Source organism: Anabrus simplex, chromosome 2, assembly GCF_040414725.1.
Source record: "Anabrus simplex isolate iqAnaSimp1 chromosome 2, ASM4041472v1, whole genome shotgun sequence".
NCBI lineage: Eukaryota > Metazoa > Arthropoda > Insecta > Orthoptera > Tettigoniidae > Anabrus > Anabrus simplex.
This window is the reverse complement of record NC_090266.1, coordinates 869,633,036-869,654,296: the sequence shown is the minus strand read 5'-3', so window position 1 is coordinate 869,654,296 and position 21,261 is coordinate 869,633,036. Positions and strand designations below refer to the sequence as shown.

The following is a 21,261-nucleotide window of genomic DNA, read 5'->3' as shown; positions in this document are numbered from 1 at the left end:
CCCGAATGCAAGCGCTATGCGACCATAAGCGCGCGGCAAACTCGCTTGGTGTGGACAAACTCGTGGACTTCGATGACGAAATGAAGTTCTGACAAGTCATTCGAAACCACTTCCAGAACATCCAAAAAGATGCAGCAGGAACTTCGAGAAAAGTCATTTCAAGAGTGGAGTTGTCAGGAATGGCAGGAATAGGCGTTGCAAGGTTCCAGGTATTCACAAAGGCTAACAGCATTGTTTCACTGGAGCAGAGTGTCGAAGGTACGACATCGTAACCGGTATAAAACTTTCAATTATTGTGCCAAATTATCTTTTATTGAATGTCAAACATGACTAGTACATGGTTTCCCTGTAAATATGTAGGTAGTATAAATTTGTATAACCTCAAATACGTATTGTGTTTAACCTCAAAATCAATGTAGTCGAAAGCGGTAGAAAATTCCATAATGTTCGTATGTTAGACTTATTGTACTATAATTTGGTACATATGAAGGGTTGTGGAAACTTACTGTAAGGTTTTATTATCCAGATACACGTAGAGACATTACGAATGTTGTAGATATTTCCATGTGCATTTGTAAATAATAAACGAAAGTTCGAGCACCCATTCGACTAGCTGGTCGATCGATGTTTCGAGTGTGTTCCATTAGAGTGTTGCAAGAACTCTTCCAGAAGTCGATCATTCTAGATGGTTGATCAAATAGTATATACTGTATATCGAGCTGTCAGTCAGTGAAGTCAGTTCTTAGTTCTTCGGACTCAGGCAAGTGATGGACTGCGAGTAGCTGTTCGGCTCCGAGGCGGAGTCGGTGAATTCAAGAGAGTAAATGTTATAGTGCGCGAGTCAGTGTTGTTGTTATCTGTACTTGTCAGAATCGACTTCAGGGTACTCCGCTGTTGAGTGTTGTAGTGTCATTTGCTACTGTGTATAATTGTGTGTTGTGACGTACAGTGTAAATAAAGTAATTTATACAAGGAAGTGAATGTGTTCTCGTGTGATATTTATTTACGTTAAATCAAATCGCATTGCAGAACGATAAGGGACTCTATTCCTCGGAGCGGACAGCGGCAATACAACTAAGCTCGAATTATGCTAATCTTCGTGGAGTACCTTGTGTTAGGAGCTATGGCAGAGACAGAAACCCATTCTCATATCATTGCCAACTGACTATATAACGGGTTACTTACAAACTCACTGCATCCAGTAGCGGCCAGCCCGTAAGCACTCCCGGACGGTGTCCTCCCTAGAGAACGAAAAGGTGTTTTTTTAAATTTTCTCTCGATATTTGAAGTCAAAAACCTGACTCAAATAATGCTAAGAACATTACATTTTACCGTCCCATCGTCGCCATAAGACCTATCTGTGTCGGTGCGACGTAAAGCAACTAGCATTACATTTCATCGTAAAACTGTAAATTATCATCTGTAAGGAAGACTGTTAACCAGTATCAAACTTGAGGTGAGTGACTTTTAGCGTGCAGTTCGCTAGTAAATGTTTTCAGGTTGAAGATAAGGCACGGACTCTCGAGCTTCCGTCCCAGGATATAGACATGTTGAGAGGAGAGGGATGTAAGGGGAAAGCAGGCCAGTGAACGGTTTCGGGGGGACGAAGGGTGCGGGAAAGAGGCTTTATTCTCGGCAGAGTCCGTAGAACAAACCCCTCTTCGAGCATGCGTCAGCCGTGGCTACATAGGGCCTATAATGACGTTCAATAATAATTCATGACCTTGTTTGACCTATTTTAAATTACATTTGAAGACGAAAAATATAATGAAATGCAGGGGCGGTGCGTGCTATTGTTGCAAGGTTGCACAACTCCAGTGGCGTATTTAGTGGATGGTTTGCAGGACTGCAGCTCCCCCGGTTCTTCACACGTAATTTACACGAAGCAACATTACATATTCAATAGGGAAATATTACCAATCTGTTCTGCGAGTTCCTTTAACACTTGATCTTCAACTCTGGAATAGCTTAATAATTGAATGCTTCTCTTCACATGATAATGTCGTATGATTCCACTTCCCTCTCTTGGGACTGCCAGGACATGGCTCTGTTATCTGGCCATAAGGCTTTGAATCCGCTCTTCCCCTCCGTGAGCGCTATAAGGCGCCCGCAAACCCTGCTCTAGCGGTATGCATACATGCATTGCAGGCCAGTGTGTCTTATTTGTTGCCCACCGTTCGTGATAGTAGAAGTTCTAACATCGACATGAATATTGTTAACTCAGTGCAGTTTTTAAAAACTATCAAACTTAACAGTTTAACCCTAAATGAAAAGTGTGATATTAAAGCTCGAGGAAGACCTACCCCTGAATTTAAAATCTCTGAGACTGGTAAGAGCCGTGACAAATAGTACACAAGAATTTTCAATCCAGATGTATATAGTAAACATGAATGGTTTATGGGTGCGAAGTTCAAAATGCACTTTTTGTTTCCCGTGCCTTATTTCTGGAAGTGCCAGTGAAGGAGCAAACAGTGCGTGGGTTAATGAGAAGTTCGTGATCTGAAGAGACTTAGTGATAAAATAAAGAAACATGAAAAATCAGAAAAACATGTGAACAGTGTGCTAGACGTAGCTTTTCTAGGTTCTGTAGATGTGCGCCAGGGTTTAAGTAAGGCCTATGAGGAATCTGTACAGAGTCATAACAATGAAGTAAGCAAAAATCGGCAAGTACTATCCAGAATAATAAACTGTATTAAGTTTTGTGGGTCAAACGAACTGGCGTTGAGAGGACATGAGAGGCCAGACTCCTAGAATCCTGGTATATTTCTGAATTTAATTAAATACAAGAGTGAACTAGACTCTGTTTTTAAGTCACATCTAGAGAGTGCTTCGTGTTTCAAAGGAACATCGAAAATGATCCAGGAAGAATTGTTGTAGTGTATGCTGGAGGTATGCAGAGAGGCTATTTTGGAAGAGGTATCCGAGTCTGAATTTTTAGCAATCATGGCTGACGAGACGACGGATGTGTCGGATGGATTTCACCTTGTTCTTGTACTAAGGTACTGTGATTCGCAAGGTAATGCTGCAGAACGGTTTTGGGGATTTTTTAATCCTTCTGGTCAAAATGCAGGGGCTATTTCAGAATGTATTCTTTCCCAGCTTGGCGTTATTCTGAAAGATAACAAGAAGAATAAACTCATTGCCTAGACGTACGATGGCGCGTCTGTTATGTGTGGTGCCGTCAGTGGCTGCAGACGAGAGTTAAGGAAGTGTACCCGAACGCCCATTTTATACATTGCTTTGCACACCAACTTAATTTGATAATGGAGAGAGCTGCTAAGCAAAACACGAAAGCAAGAATATTTTTTTTGCAAATTTGTCTTCAATACCGGCATTCTTTTCTCGATCACCCCAAAGAGTGTCTGTTTTAGATTCTTGTGTGGCTAAACGGATACCTGCTGCTGGAGCCACAAGATGGAATTTTAAATCGAGAACAGTCAATACTGTATTCGAGAAAAAAGTGCTTTAATTGCTTGCTTTGAACTACTGATGGAATCTGAGTCTTCAAGTGACATCACAGTCAGAGAAGCATCGGCTTTGTACAAGTACCTTCAGGATGAAGAGTTCAACTTCTGGCTGAAATTCATCATATCATGCCTCGTGGAAGGGGAGTCAGAATTGGTTTCGGGATTTAATGTTGAATATAGAAGAGGTGGATTTACTTTGTTTTTTTTAAGCTGAATATACTAGTATTTTATTCGCAAGAATATTATTTTTTATTTTTTTATTTTATACAATCAATTTCAAAATCGCCAGGCAGATGTAGCAAACATTTGTTGCCGTGTTTCAATCTTTGTTAAAACTGTTAATGATGTGAGAAATACGAGTACAATACTGGACTCCAATGAAAATTCTGAAACCCGAAATTTAAACAAACGACGCCATGTTCAGGAAACTGCGGCAAGAGTGTCTGCGGCCAAGGAAATCTGTCATCATAACCCAGGCAAATAGCCGGTTTAAATTTACAAATCATCTCCAAGTGTCAACCTGGTGATGCCATCGAATTTTTATTCCTTAAAATAAGATTTTCCTGAGAAAGAGCTAAATGACCGTGTACGACTTTTTCCTACTTTTGACAAAGAATAACTGCAAACTGAACTATCTGTTTTACACTCCATAGAAGAATTTATATCACTGTCTGGTGCTATCCAGCTGCTTCAGTTAATCATCTCGAACAATCTTCAGTCATCACTTTCATAAGTAGTGACTTCTTCTCATTGCAACAGCTCTGCCAACTATCACGATTGAACCAGAAAGGTGTTTCTCAGCCATGAAGAGGATAGAAACGTACCTCCGCAGCACTATGGGTGAAGAAAGACTGACAGCTCTGGCAATGCTGTCAATGGAAACTACTTTGATGATAAATATACCAAATTTCAGTGAGAAGGTTATCAACATATTTTCAACCTACAAGCCTCGCCGAATGCAGCTCATCTATAAAGAAGGTAAAATTCAGTAATTACACATGTAGCCTCCCCTAGTGTTAAATGCACGAGCCGCCACTGCACAGCTCCCAATAATTTTGCACTTCATTTGTCCTCTTTTCTTCTAAAGTTTTAGTTTAATAAACATGTTAAAATCAACCTTCTTTGGTCGTTCGCTGTACTAATGCTTCGCAACGGACGAATAAACGCTGCTGGCCTTGAATCAAACTCAGGGGTTTGCTTTCTTGTGGCAACTCCCTAGCGGAGAGCGCAGCGCAATGTACCTCAGCAGGGACGAGCCTAAGCCTGTATAGCATTAGGTAGCATGCTCGCCAGTATCGGTCTCAGGGAGTTGCACGAGACTAGCAAGTCCCTTATCGAGAAACACTTCCAAATGACCCCGTTAGATTGCGCCACTCTGCGGAGAGTACTTCATTCTTACTTTCTCTCCTCTCGCAAAGGTAATTTCATTTCTATTTTTTAATTTACAAATTTCGCTTTACCTTGCACCGACGCAAATAGGTCTTACGGAGACGATGGGATAAAAAAGGGCTAGGAGTTGGAAGGAAGCGACCGTGGCTTTAATTAAGGCACAGCATTTGTCTGGTGTGAAAATGGGAAACCGCGGAAAACCATCTTCAGGGCTTCCGACAGTGGTGTTCGAACCCACTATCACAGCTACGCGACCCTAACCGCACGGCCAACTTGCTGGGTAATTTCTTTTCTACGCCATACCAGACCACCCACAATAATACCAACATAATGTTTCAATGAACATTTTCAATTCAAGTGAGGCAAAAGTAACTGTGCCAGGCTGAGTGGCTCAGACGGTTCAGGCGCTGGCCTTCTGACCCCAACATGGCAGGTTCGATCCTGGCTCAGTCCGATGGTATTTGAAGGTAATCAAATACGTCAGCCTCGTGTCAGTAGATTCACTGGGATGTAAAAAGAACTCCTGTCGGACTAAATTCCGGCACCTCGGCGTCTCCGAAAACCGTAAAAATTCGTTAGTGGAACGTAAAGCCAATAACATTATTATTAAGAGTACCGTAACTGTAGTCACAGTGTATAATTAGCCTCTTATTTCTTGGGTTGTAATTGCCATATATATTTTTAGTAGGAATGTGGATCATTACTTAACGATGATAGAGTTTCTTGTTATTTCTGTAATATATATAAATGTGATACTGAAAATGTTGGTGCAACACCCAGCTTCAGATACCACCAGCCACCACTGTTTGAAATGTAACATTGGAGACCAGAAATGTTGATTCAAATTGCAAAGGTGAAGTAACACAGGCTTCTGGCTTGCATTTCGCGCTGATGACTTGAATGAGTGCGGTGGTACTGGTCCGTAGTTGTACTCATTAGTTGTAATCTTTCTTTATGTTCGTACTTCGAGATGAAAAAATGAAATGAAATGGCGTACCGGTATGGCTTTTAGTGCCGGGAGTGCCCAAGGACAAGTTGATTTGACGCCCGTAAGCGATCTGCGCATCATGCTGAGGATGAAATGATGATGAAGACGACACATACACCCAGCCCCCGTGCCAACGGAATTAACCAATGATTGTTAAAATTCCCGACCCTACCGAGAATCGAACCCGGGACCCCTGTGACGTAATTCCAGCACTCTAACCAACTAGCCATGGATTCGTGGTGATTATTCTGTACGCTATTAAGCCTTGAAAGTAGTGTGCGTTAATTTACGGTGCGATTGTGATTTGGAATCGCTTGTGGGGATAGTGATATCCTCATGATTTAAGTGTATAATAATAATAATAATAATAATAATAATAATAATAATAATAATAATAATAATAATAATAATAATACTGCTGTGCTCTAGAGTTGAAACTGGTAAGTTGAGCTCATAGTGCTTAAACCTTAAATGTCTTTCCGTTTTTTGTTTTTGTTTTTTTGTTTTTCAATTTTCATACTTATTCTAACCATGCGTTCACCTTAGGATGGTTATTATTCCTGCTTTTGCCGTAATCCCTTTCCTTTACTTGAGATACTGCAAGAGCAATAATATGAGAGCAAAGAGACTTTATATTCAGAGTAATACATGGAAGAATAGACGCCTGTCAAAGAACAAGCACTGCTTTCCTATTAATTATCTTCTCATTTCTACATAGCGAAGGCCATCGTGCTAATTGCTGATTTTTTTCTGGTCAATTTATGGAGCATTGCAAGTATAAATGGCTTTCTCTGCATCGATTTAAGTTGTAGGTAAGTTGCATGTTTTAATTGCATTTCCCAGAATGAAGCAGAACAGAATAATTTGGGGTCGATTAAATACATACGATTGTAGAACTGAAGTAACGAAACCTAACCATGTACACAATGCATGTGTGATCAATGAATTCTGGACCGCCACAAGTTATTTATTTTGTATGATATTTCATTTAAATTCAATTAGACAATATGTTTTAAAAGTTGGTCTTTCATTATATGAAGCAATAGGAGAGAAATCTACAGTTATCGTAATCCCTTTCTTTTACTTGAGATACTGCAAAGGCAATAATATGTTAGCAAAGAGACTTTATATTCAGAGTAATACATGGAAGAATACCGGTAGACGCCTATCAAAGAGCAAACACTACTGTTCTGTTGAGTCATCTTTCGTTTCTAGCCTACTAGTTAGAACCTAATTGGAGTTGTCTGTCATATTTTGCTACCATAAAAGGTATAAAGGGCGTACACTTATTTAGGTTGTTAGGTAAGTTGCTTGTTTTAATTGTCACTCTTACAATTAAGCAGAACCGAATAATTTGCGGTCGTTTAAATACATATAGCTGTAGAACTGAAGTACGGTAACGAAATCTAACCTTGTAGGCCTACACAATGCATGTGTGATCATTGAATTCTGGACTGCCTCAAGTTATTTTTGTATGATATTTCATTTAAATTCAATTAGGCAATATCTTTTAAAAGTTGGTCTTTCGTTATAGGAAGCATTAAGAGAGATCTATAACTTTTAAGAGTTCCCTTGATTGGAGTCATGGGTGTGTGTGGTTTCTTTCTATAAGACCCGTGAAGCATAATGAAAACAGGATTAAGTCGTTATGATGAATGTCTATAATAGAATGTTTCGTGATACGTTCTCGGGGATGATACAGGATTAAATATGACATGTTTTACTGCCGAATGCCCTTCCTGACGCCAACCTTAGATGAGGAGCTAATGACGATAAAATGAATTATGGTGAATGAAACTGAGTACCCTAGTGGAAGGAATCCTATGAACCGGAATCATCCCGATATTTGCTTGGAAGTATAATAATTTTGTGTGGCTATTTCTAGCCGAGTGCAGCCCTTGTAAGGCAGACCCCCCCCCCCCGATGAGGGTGCGTGGCATCTGCAATGTGTAGGTAACTGCGTGTTAATGTGGTGGAGGATAGTGTTATGTGTGGTGTGTGAGTTGCAGGGATGTTGGGGACAGCACAAACACCCAGCCCCCGGGCCATTGGAATTAACCAATCAAGGTTAAAATCCCCGCCCCGGCCGGGAATCGAACCCGGGACCCTCTGAAGCGAAGGTCAATGCGCTGACCATTCAACCAACAAGTCGGACTGCTTGGAAGTGAAACCAGGGAATGCAGAAAACCATTCTCAGGACTGCCGATGGTGGGATTCAGACCCACTAGTCTCTCGAATACAGTAGGCGTACTGTGCAAAACTTAAGGGCGAAAGTAACTTTCACATGCTGTGTTACTGCCATGTAACATAGCTCGATGAAACTTGAATGATACTTAGGAAGAACTGCTACAGTATGTTACAGTAGGTACCGTAACTGAAAGGAATGTGCGATGAGATGAACAGAAATGACACTTTTATATAGGGACAATAAGTTACATGTAAGTCACTGTGATTCGTGATGGTCTCCAGGACATCACAAAAGATGGGACATGGTGCTTAAAAGGGTGTGTGATGACCATGGACAGTGATGCATGCTCTGCAACATGTTCCTATGCTGGCCACAAGATTGGTAAGGAGTTCTTGAGGTAGGGCATTCCATTTCCCCACCAGCGTGGTTGACAACTGCTGGATGATCGTTGGTGCATGTGGACATGCTGCAATACGTCTGCCCAACATGTCCCACATGTGCTCGATGGGATTTAAGTTAGGGAAATGGGCAGGCCAGTCCATTTGCTGAATAGCCTCTCCTTCCAAGAGCTCCTCTACCTGTGCTGTTCGATGCTGTCGTGCATTGTCATCCATAAAAAAGAAGTCAGGGCTAAATGCACCCTGGAAAAGTCCCACGCTGGGAAGGAGTACACTGTTGCAATAACGTTGACCAGTGAATGTACCCCGTTCGAAGATTTGAAGGTTAGTACGTCCATGCAACATTACGCCTCCCAACACCATAACAATTGGACCACCGAAATGATCATATTTGACAGTGTTCCTGGGTGCATTACGTGTTCCCACCTCTTGCCAGATGAGGGTACGACTAGAATCACTACTTAGACTGAATCTGCTCTCATCTGAGATGATCATGCGACGCCACTCCTCGTCGGTCCAGACCTGATGCTCTTGGCACCATCGCAAATGGTGCCGCCATGTGGGGGTGTCAACGGAACACTACGTAACGGTCATCGGGCAAACAGACCACCCCTCCTGTAGTTGCTGTGCCTCTATAGAGCGTGAGATTGGCTGCCTTTCAGTCCTGTTAAATGTGGTTGGAGTTGCACTAGCTGTTTGAAGGGAGTCTCTTCTTGGTTGTTGCACAATGTAGCGATCATCTGTTGCTGTAGTTGACTGTGGTCGACTCCCTCATCTCCTTCGGGCAGCAGTGCCTGTGGTTTGGAATGCTCTCCATGCACGTCAAACAATGCTGTGAGCAGTACCAAACTCCTGGGCTACACTCGTCACACTTCGTCCTTCTTCCAGTTTCCCAATGATTCTTCCTCGTGTGAAGTCATCCAGATGTTGTCTCCAGGTCATGTTGTAGTGAATAACACAACTATAGTGCACCATAACAGCTCGCTGATTGACTCACACTGTCTAGTCCCGTTCCTTCAACAGCCTCGTTTTGTGGTGCCAGACACATTTGGCGCTGTAGTCGCACTGACCTCACGCCAGGTTTCTATACACGTGTGAGAGACCTCTGGCAACATGTTACCACACTTTTATTCATTTCTACCGAGTAGTTATATGTTATGTTGCTTCATCTATCTCGTCCTTAAGTTTTGCACAGCAATGTATAGGCCTATTTGATGATAACACTACACTATAGACTTACTTCAGTGGCATGTGAAGAGCATTTAAGAAAGGTGGGCTTTACATTTTGAAGTCCTTGATCTCTTGCTATAAAATAATTTTAAGAATGCCACTGGTTCTACGAGTACTTATGATGAATGCACCCCACTGCTCCTAGTCTATGGTGGCAGCACGATACTTCTAGCAGTGATAATAGAGCCCTTTGGAACAATGGTATCTGTCATCATTCTCTTAAATAGTTAATGTCATACCAGTAACTCTTTCTTGGCCATTCCTTACTTTGATAATAGGTGTATCAATAATTGCCTCCAATGCTGTGAGAAAATCCATTACATGGGGATTTACAAAATTTCATATTAAATAACTAAAGTAACAGTTTGTTGACTATGTGCTTAACCATGTAATCAATTTGAAAACCAAAGATTTCATAAATATACCAGTGATGTTTTGGCTAAGCTCAATACATTTAGCCAGAACGGCTCCAGCAACCCCAGAAGCATTTGGGATAAGCTGAAGAAAGATTTATTATTAATAAACCTAGTTATTTTATGTATAATTGCCAAATATTAACTCCATTTCAGGGAAAAATAAATGCTGGTTTTAATTGCATTTCTTCATTGTGTTTCTGATTATACGTGTGTCAGTAATTGCCTCCAGTGCTGTGAGAAAATCCAGCATTACATGGGGATTTACAGAAGTATGTGGGAAGGTGATGGGTAAATGTGAGGAAGATAAGGATGTTAATAGGAATGGGAAGCATTTACTGGTCATGATCACGTGAATGAAATGGAAGAGTTGAAGTACTGTGCATTTTCTTTCATTCAGTCTTCATTGGAGGAGGTGATAATTAGTATTGGTGATGCATATTGAGGAAATACTTCTGATAACAGATTATAACAAATTTTACACCTGTTTATGTCTTATGGTTGGAAGATTTTAGTCACATAGTGATAAATATTGCTTGCTAAAAATGTGAATAAATTGGAAAATGTTGTATTGGTCAAACTGGACTTTTTGTTGGATCAGAAGGGTATGAAGAGCCATGACATAGTTCTAAACACAGTTTCATAAAATATTGGAGACTATTTTTAATTTGTGTGCCATATTAGATTATGTAAACTGGAGAGATCAGGTAGGTATTCTCCACAGAACTTGCTTCAACTTCTTTGAACGAGATTGAATCATTGAATGGTGAGGTGTAATATGTTATTTAATTTGCTGTGCACATTTAATATTGAGCTGTTTGATTTATGTCTGCAGTTATGTGCATGCTGCTTAGGTTTGTTGAAGTTTGAGCATGATTCATGTTTTCTATTGTGATTGAATCAATTGGGAAATTACTTATTATCATCCCCAAGGGAATGAATACATACATATTCTGATATTTAAATTGATTCCTTCATGGCTCGGAATAATAGAATGCTGAGTTACATATTCATATTTTCACATTTTATTTCATGGTGTTTGTTATGATAAATCTAATTAACTGGCAATTATACATAATATCCATGGTGTGGGTTACTGCAATCATGATCTAATACGTGAACCATGGGCAACGGCTGAGTGGCCTACTAAACGGTCCTGAGAGTCGAGATACCACTTGCTATGGAATGGGAGTGGACATCTCGGACATATTCTGAGTCATGGCCATCCTTGTGCTTAGGTGGCTAGGACTGTACAATCTACCATAGTCCTTAACCCATTAGACGAGAGATTCTCACTTGGACTATGTGTAAGTAGGGTAGCATCCTGCTTCATAGAATTTTTCACCGAGCATGCTCAGAACATTTTAAGCAAGTCATACCTATGGGAGTAACGGAGTCCCACTTCTGTTTGACATGCAAGGGACCCCTTTGAAACAACTTGGTAAACAAAATGGAATTTGATGGAAAGCTAACAATATTAATGGGGCTTATGGATGAAAGAAAGAAAGTAGAACTGGCCAAGTCAGCTGAGAGGATGTATCTAGAGGTATTAGGGGTTAATGATATTTGGGAAATGCGAGATAAGGAGGAAGAAATAAGAGATTATAAAGTGTTCTTGACAGGCATTAAAAAGGGAAGGGCAGAGTATGGGGTAGGGCTGTTCATCAGGAATACTATTGCACACAGCATAGTTTTCGTTAGACATGTAAATGAGCAAATGATGTGGGTAGATTTAACAGTTGGAGGAATTAGGACAAGAATTGTCTCAGTGCATTCACCATGTTAGGGTGCAGATGAAGCAGAAGTTGACAAGTTTTATGAAGCATTGAGTGACATTGTAGTCAGGATCAACAGCCAGGATAGGATAGTGCTGATGGACGATTTCAATGCGAGAGTTGGAAATAGACTTAAGGATATGGGAAAGTGATGGGTAAATGTGGAGAAGATAAGGAAGCTAATAGGAATGGGGAGCGTTTACTGGATTTCTGTGTTAGTATGGGATTAGCAGTAACAAATATACTCTTTAAGCATAAGGCTGTTCACCACCACACATGGCAGGGTAAGGGCACCAGATCCATGAGAGAAGATATCTTGCCCAACTTTGAATTCAAGAAATCTTTCAGGAATGTGCAGGTTTTCTGGGGATTTTTCTATGATACAGACCACTGTCTGATCTGTAGTGAACTAAGTATCTCTAGGCCTAAGATAGAGAAAGTCTAATCTGTCAACAGACGAATAAGGGTAGAAAATCTCCAGGACAAGGAAATTGGACAAAAGTACATGAATATGATTAGCAAAAAGTTCCAGACAATGGACATTAAGCAGGTCCAGGATATAGAAAGAGAATGAGTGGCATACAGTGATACTCTAATAAAAAGAGCAAGGGAATGACTAAGAACAACTGTGTGTCAAGATGGGAAAAAGCAAACATTTTGGTGGAATGATAAAGTGAGAACAGTTTGTAAATGTAAAAAGGAAGCTTATCAGAAATGGCTCCAAACAAGGACAGATGCAGACAAGGAATTGTACGTAGGTGAAAGAAACAGAGTGAAACAAATAGTTGTTGAATCCAAGAATAGTCATGGGAAGATTTCAGTAATAACCTGGAAAGGCTAGGTCAAGCAGCAGGGAAATTTTTCTGGACATTAATAAAGAATCTTGGAAAGGTAGGGAAAAGGAAAATGAATAGTGTTTTGGGTAAATCAGGCAAACTTATAATAAATTCCAGGGAATCACTGATCAGATGGAAGGAATATTCTGAAAATCTTCTCAGCGTAAAGGGTAGTCTTCCTGGTGACGTCATGAACGACAGAGCTCATGGGGAGGAGGACAATGAGGTTGGGGAAATTGTGCTTGAGGAAGTGGAAGGGATGATAAATAAACTCCATTGTCATTAAGCAACAGGAATAGATGAAATTAGACCCGAAAAGGTGAAATATACTGGAACGGCAGCGATTAAATTGCTTCAGAGAGTACGATTAGTATGGAATGTTAGTAAAGTACCTTCTGATTGGATGAAAGCAGCAATTGCACCTATTTATAAGCAAGTGAACAGGAAGGATTGCAACAATGATTGAGGTGTTTCATTAATCAGTATACCAGGGAAGGTTTTCACTGGCATTTTGGAAGGAAGGGTGTAATATTGATTGATAGTAAGTTGGATGAAAACCGGTGTGGTTTCAGACCACAGAGGGACTGCCAGGATCAGCTTTTCAGCAAGCACCAGGCAATTGAAAAATTCTACGAGAGGAGTAGACGGTTATGTTTATGTTTTGTAGATCTAGAGAAAGCATATGATAGGGTATCGAGGGAAAAGATGTTTGTCGTACTGGGGGACTATGGGATTAAGGGTATAAATTATGAAAATCAATTTAAGGCATTTATGTTGACAATTAGGCTGCAGCGAGAATTGATGGTAGAATGAGTTGGTGGTTCAGCATCTTTACAGGTGTTAGACAAGGCTGTAATCTATCACCTTTGTTGATCATAGTTTGCACGGATCATCTACTGAGAGGTAATATGTGGGAGGGAGGGATTTAGTTAGGTGAAAAATTAGTAAGCAGTTCGGCCTATGTCGGCACTTGGTCTTAAAGGAAGATTTTGCCGAAAACCTGCAATCTCTAATCTTGGAACTTGAAAACAGATGCAATGAGTGTGATATGAAAATTAGCCTCTCCAAGACTAAAGTGGTGTCAGTAGGAAAGAAATTGTAGAGAACTAAATGTCAGTTGGGAATATAAAGCTGGAACAGATGGATAATTGTACTTTCATGCATTCACTTGAATGATATTTCAATATTTTCCAATGAAGTACAGTCTTCAGCATGGGTGCTCATATGACAGTTTTTAGGGGGACTAGACCTAGGGGTACGTAGTATTTTTAATATTTTGGAAGATAAATGATGACTTGTATAACGCACGGTATACCCTGCCTGTTGGTGGGAGACGGTACTACCACTTCTACGTAATACTGACTTTTAAATCATTTTCTTGAAAGGAAAACACCTGACTACATTAGATTTTTGCCTTTCCCTGAGAGCTGCGGGGGGGGGGGGGGGGGCACCTTGCCCCCGTGTATGGGCGCCCTTTGTCTTCAGTAATATCTACAGTCAAAATATTCAATATCATACAACGGCTTACTCCATTTTATAAAGTAGTCGATAATAGTTTGATAGAAAAAGTCTTCCTCTAGAATCGAAGACTGCTGATATTGCGTAAGGTCAAGTATTAATTCTTTCGCTTTAGATTTAATGAAAGTACAGTGTTTTCTCTCTTCGGAAATTTGCAGCTCATTTTCTAGCTCCAATCTTACCTTGTTGACTGATATGTCCTCCCTCTCATTATTGCTAACTGCTGTTTGAAAAGGTTTCATTTGTGCATGCAAGAAGAGCAGTTACATTCCACCAATGGAATCTAAAAATAATTTCATGAGAAGAGGGCACTTATCAATTAAAAGAAAGCAGAACCTTAGTGCCTGAAACTTGTGGATGAACCTCTCTATATTAGGAAATGAATTAAGCTACCTTGTTGTTTCATGTGTAAGGATCCTTATATTTCATATCAACAAATTCTGAAAATTCTTTAGTGATGCTGCACAAACAGTATATACAGAATGTAACAGCCAAATTTTCAGGATGCATTCCTCACTTGTAGAAAAATAAAACACATTATATGGACAAGGGTTTGAAAGTGCTTTATTTCCATGTTAGAACACATTTTCTACAATTCTACATAGTTGGGAAACACACAGGAACAGAACATACCAGCATACCACATGAAAATCTCCCTTACATGAAATGTTCAAAATGCCCTCCATTTGCGTTGCTACGTGCATTAGTCTGCTGCCACAGGGATACATCAGCTGCTGCAGGAATACATCAGCGCATCTAGGATTCAATGCAGCGTGTATTGATGCATGCATCAGTCCGCTGCCGCAGGGATACATCAGCGCATCCAGGATTCAGTGCAACGTGTGTTGATGCATGTATCGATGTTAATGGAGGACATTTTGAACATTTCATGTAAGAAGAGTTTCATTAATATGCTGGTTCATTCTGTTCCTTTGTGATTCCCAACTATCTAGAGTTGTAGAAAAACTGAGCAAGTTGTCCGTGCGGTTAGGAGCGTGCAGCTGTGAGCTTGCATTCAGGGCATAGTGGGTTTGAACTCCACTGCCGGCAGCCCTGAATATGTTTTTCCGTGGTTTCCCACTTTCACACCAGGTAGATGCTGGGGCTGTGCCTTCATTAAGGCCACAGCCACTTCCTTCTAACTCCTAGCCCTTTCCTATCCCATCATCACCATAAGACCTATCTGTGTTTGTGCAATGTTAAGCAACGAGTAAAAAAAAAAAAAAAAAAAAAAGAGTTGTAGAAAATGAGTTCAGACATGGAAATGAAGCATTTCTGGACCCATGTCCATATAATACAAAACAGGATTTTTGTTCCTGAACATCGACAGTTGGTAGGACTGGCCCTACGCTTCTGCTATGCTTAGGCGGGACCATTAGGAGTGGGGATAATGTGCTGTTAGATATTTCCTGCCGTTTCATCAGTAACGCTCATGATATTGGAGCAACAGGTGCATCCCTCCACTGCACAACGCATAATTATAAAATTTCTTGCTCGTGAAGGAGTTACAGCGGCGGAAATTTGCCAGAGATTGACTGCACAGTTCGGTGATCAAACATTGTCAAAGACGCACGTGTGTAAGGAGCGGCGGAGGGCAGGGGAGGCAGCGGCAGCACCAGTGAAAGCCAAAACTCGACTGGCAGCTGGCAAGGTTCTTGCAACCATTGATTTTTTGATCGGCGAGGCATTTTGCTGATTGATTTCTTGCATGAGCGATGCACAATCAATGCTGCTTACTTCTGCGAGCTGTTGAACAAGGAGTGGGTTGCATATCGCCGCAAAAGACAAGACCGACTGATTCGACAATGCGCGGCCCCATACTGCAGCTCTGTCTCCAAGCTCGACTTATCGCCCTGCGATTTTGATTTGTTCGTACTGCTTAAAGAAGCTCTAGGAGGGCAACGACTTGAAGATGATGAGAGTGTGGAAGACTTTGTGTGCAACTGGCTGGTGACACTACCCTGTTCTTTTTACAATGAGGGCATCAAAAAGTTGCCCATACACAGGGACAAATGCATTTCCAAAGCAGGAAACTATGTGGAAAATTAAACTGTAATTGCTTTGTGTTTTTAAATAAATTAATTTAAATAAAAAATAAAATCCCATTTATATATGATCCCCCCTCGTGCAGTATATTTTCTTCTTCTGCATGTGAGGAATGATGCTCTGATGATGATGCTTGTTGTTTTAAGGGGCCTAACATCGAAGGTCATTGGCCCCTGTGAGGAATGTGATGATCCTTGGCAGAAATTTTAAATTAGCCAAAATTGACTTAAAATCTTAGCAAAAACCACTGACTTCTGTCATTCCATCACAGACTGTCTGTGAAATCCATGGCATATGGCAAAACTTGCTGTTATGGCACTTTCAGTTGTGCAGTTTATCCTTTCTCTTACACTTATATTTGGTTGAAATTAATTTGCAGATGTACGTCCAATACGCGTAACCACTTGAAACAATTCCGCTGCACACTCCATAAGAGACGGTGTTTCATTTGGTTGTATTATCTGAATGAAATTAATGGTTCCTCATAAAATGCAGGCTGGTTCCTCGTGTATGTTTTTGACTTTGGCACATGCTGTTTATCAACATCTGGCAATAATTTATTGTTTTCTGTTGATTATTCATTATATCTAGTAATTATGAGGAAATATTGATACATTTAAACACATCCTATTAACCAGTTTCACTGGTAATTATGAATAATATCCATCTATTATGTATAATGCCCAGATTTATCAAGTTTACCATAACATACCATGCTCCTTCTTTCATACATAAATATTTCTGAAATTATTTGTAACCTTTTCTGCATAATCCTAAGTAACCTGATGGCTTGAAGATAAATTCTTATCCATGTTTCTGATCCTCCAATTGATGCATCACTACTTATACATCCTAAATTTTATTGTGTGCATCTTCATGTTTTACTACAATTGGATCTATAGTTTGCATTCCACATGTAACATATTTTTCTGCTGTGATAATAGATGTGTTTGAGCATGTGTTATGACTTATGATGCATGTGTTTTTATAATTATTTTTTTGTTACCACAGATGGAAACATTTCTCTATTAAGAAGAGACAGCATGCCACGCAGAAAACTGGCAGGTACGAAACTAAGAGATTGTATTTTAGTTCTAAATTAGGTGATCAGACACAAACTGCTGTACTCAATATGGTATGGCCATTGGCTAGTTCTAAATTCTTGAATTCTTGCCATAAAATGAAAATGTAAAGTACAGTATATTATCATGTGCAGGACATGCATTCTGAAGATAATGTGTTCATGTATGACATGGCTTTGTAGCACAATAGGTTAGATGCTCAAGTTGTGTGTTCATGATTGTGGGTTTGAATCCCAGTGCAGTTAATTGGCATTTATGAGTGCATAAATACAAGAGACCTGTGTCGTCATTTTTACTGGCTCATTAAAGTACACTCCTTCTATACAGAATTCTTGTACTCGAACCTCTTGTAAGAATTGTAGCATTATTATTGGTAAATTTTTCTGTTGTTAATTGAAATTGGGTAAGATCCTGCTTCAGCTATATTCTGGTAATGTCAGTCATTGCTACTAACATCATGGGTTCTGAGACAAGCTGAGGAAAATAATTACATTAATTTGCATGCAATTGTGGTTACAGTCTAACAGGTTTTCGGTAGCCTTTGTAATAGATGAGACTCAGCTAAACCAACAGTATTAAGGCAAAACAGGAATAAGACACATTTTGAAAATGATTAACAAAATAAAATTTATGTACTGGAACAATTACTATTACTTTTTCTATATTTATTTAGTACTGTAAGCAGACCCGGCCAACAGCTGGAAACTGCAGATGATGATGATGATGATGATGATGATATGATTTAGTACTGAACCCATAACATAGACATCAGTGGCAGAACAACGAGACACCTCAGGGGTGCTCAGTAAGAATTTAGCCAGCCTGAGGGAAATAACAAAGGATGTGGCACGCTTGGGAAAGTCATTAATGCTGTGGCATGTAATAAAGAAAATATTGAATAAGATTCAAATATTGGCATGGTTTATTTAACATAAAAACAATATCATTGTGTTGTCATCCTTTTAACTGTGATTATGAAAATGATCGCTAATAAGAAGATTAAGTGCTGTTCTTGAAGTACATAAAAAAATAAATCAAATGGGGTGGTACATTAATCTCTGTTCTATCTCACCCTAACAAATCCAGAATTACATCTTGTTTCTGATCATTCTTTAAGCAAACAGTTTTATTTAATTAACTGTGAAAGATCTGAGTTCTGATGATCCAATCTGAAATCTTAGAAGGAAAAAAAAAAATTAAACGTTGTATGACAATCATACTAAATTACAGTAATTTGTTCAATATTTAAATTTACTGTGACTGATGCGATCATTTTCCATTAAACTAAATTGATGCAATGGAATAAGTATCTGTTCATTTGACAATTCCTTTTTGGATTAAATAAATTAAATAAATAAATTAAAGTATAAAAATGCCACTTCAACTGGTCTACCTGACTCAAATAAAATCTAACTCCAGATAACGCCATATTATAACTCTTAGATGCTGAAATATGAAAGAAAATGACACCGCCTAATCTGCAATATAACACATGAGACATAAAAAAAATATACTGTGAACTCACTATAACTATCATACACCATGATTACGATTCTACTTCAACATAATATCTACAGAATGTTCTACAATATCTACAACATTTGGCAATACGCAAGATGACCATTCAAATGCAATCACACTTTCATAGCTTTATTAGACGAATATCTGCATCTTTTAAACCTAAGTAGTTGACCCAGATGAAAGTCATCAAATTTTTGGGAATAATCTTGAAGAATAATCCATAACCATCGCAAATAAATGTGAAAATTAATGTGACAATAACTCTCGGGGAATTCTGAATATAATATTGCCTGACACAAATATACCAAAGACATCGTCAAAATCAAATACGCGCAGTCTATAATTATCCAGTGTCATGCAAAGATCCTAAATATCTCAATGTTCAACTGCCATTTACATAAATAACTATTTCCAATAATCATAGCATCATCAAACTTCATCATCTGAAGATGGCTTTCTGTGATTTTCCAATTTTATATATAATGAATTTTAAATAAGGCCACAGGTGCTTTGCCATCCTAGCATCACCAAAACCTATATGCATTAGTGCAACATTTAACCACTAGAATAAACAAACAAACAATGTCTATATACGAGTATATATTTTGAGATTGGGAAAACTTCTTTGGTCGGGGTAGGGTGGAGGAGGGGTGGGGGCATTGCTTTTCAAGAATACACCAAAAATTGAGGGTATGATTTGGCTAGACATTTTTATGTTCCTCTTGTCTGGTAATTATATATACTAAATGGATCCCGTTCACAGTGACAATTCCCAACTCCATAGCTGACTAATTCATTCTGAATTTAACAACAAGAACAACAACATCTGTTCTCCTTCTGCTGCCACTTTTACCAGACCTTGATGGGGTGCAGGTGCAGTCTGTGTCACAAATGTGAACTTGGCCTAATTTTACTTCCAGATGCCCTTCCTGACACTAATCATATTTTGAGGGAAGTATTCATGTTTTGTGTATTTCTGTGATAGTTGTTAGTGTGGTGTTTTATATGTAAATGAAGAGGTGTATATTGTGAGAGAGAGAGAGAGAGAGAGAGAGAGAGAGAGAGAGAGAGAGAGTCCCTGAGCTAGTGGAATTATTCATATGTACCTAAAACTGAGAATGTAAATTGGGACCTTCTTAAGTCAAGGCTGCTATACTGGCTATTCAGCCAAGGAAACAAATGAAAGATATTCATTCTTTGCACCAGGAATAATCTGCAGACACTGATATCTTGATTCCAGCCGACTGTATCTGGATTTGATCCTGCAACCTTGAGTATATAAAGTGAGCACCTAATCAACTGTGCTACACAGCTGGCCAACAATTTGTTTTGTTGTGGATCTTTTGTCAGTGTGTTTGTTATTACTTAATTTATATACTTTGGGAGTGCAAAAGAACCTGAGATGGATGTTATTGCTATAATCTTTGCAAACTTTCACCTTTAAATTGATTAGAAGTTTAAGTCTGTAAGCATTTTTAAATGAAAGGAAACACATTCAAGGTGATGACATCAAACGCACTATATTAAATTAGGTATACTTCATTATAACTTTGAAATGCCAACATGAAGGCACCATAGGATGTGGAGGAACTATGTGTTAATGTTTTAAAATGCTCTTTTCAGATATTTTCCAGTGTTCCTTTCCATTTTTGGTGCTGGTTGTATTGTTGGTATGAATCATCCTTATGGCAGGAACCATGCCTGGTTGCTGAAATAGCTAGAGTCCTTTATTAAATTAGCTTTATATGCCATTACTGAGGTATTTCTAGAAGCATTTTTTCCCTTGCATAGTTGCTTTGTGTTTGAATTTGCATGATAGGTGATCATTGGTGTTGAATGAATATTAGCTTTGTAAATCAGTAAGCTGTAAATATATCTTCATGTGTCTTTCTATCTTGCACACATTATTAACTATCAGAATACACATTTCATTACATTTTTGAAATCTGCAAACTATTCTGTATATCTTTGTAATTCAGTTACCAATGAGTACTCTGTAGTTTAGTTCTATGTGGCATGTCCTGTAGGCTTAGCCTTAGAGGATGTGTGTGAGGAGGGAGACTCTGAGCTTGCTGACAAGTCACCAGATGAAGATGTCCACTTTGCACGTAAGTGTTTGTTCCTTGCATGCGATTGTATTGTACAGCCTTTGTCAAAAAAGTTTCTGGATTTGGCACTATAAAAAAATAAAATTAATTGACTTACCATATTAATGATTCTTCTTTCTCTCAAACTAGTTCTCTGCACAACTGATGCACTGCTATGCTGTTAAGCTTATCCAGCTCAGTGTTGTGAACAACTGAAATATCATGCCACCTTCCTTCCAGTGTTATTTCCAACCTGGAAAAGGGAAATAAACACATAATGTGAATGTGTAGTTGCTGTCAGTTTGTGTTTAACAAGAAACTCC

General features: G+C 39.2%; 1 protein-coding gene across 10 annotated transcripts in view; it reads left to right on the top strand.

Moving 5' to 3' along the window:
* The window catches only part of LOC136864525 (CAP-Gly domain-containing linker protein 1), a 958,550-nt gene that overhangs the window by 392,606 nt on the left and 544,683 nt on the right, over nt 1-21,261 (top strand). For 7 of the 10 annotated variants that reach the window (XM_067141618.2, XM_067141619.2, XM_067141616.2 and 4 more), the window contains 2 exons: nt 17,260-17,313; nt 20,879-20,959. The exons of 1 other annotated variant lie outside the window; for it this stretch is intronic. In XM_067141618.2, the coding sequence (XP_066997719.2) occupies nt 17,260-17,313; nt 20,879-20,959 (135 nt within the window). The remainder of the gene's footprint in view (nt 1-17,259; nt 17,314-20,878; nt 20,960-21,261) is intronic. 2 more of the 10 variants (XM_067141621.2, XM_067141623.2) reach the window with 1 other exon arrangement.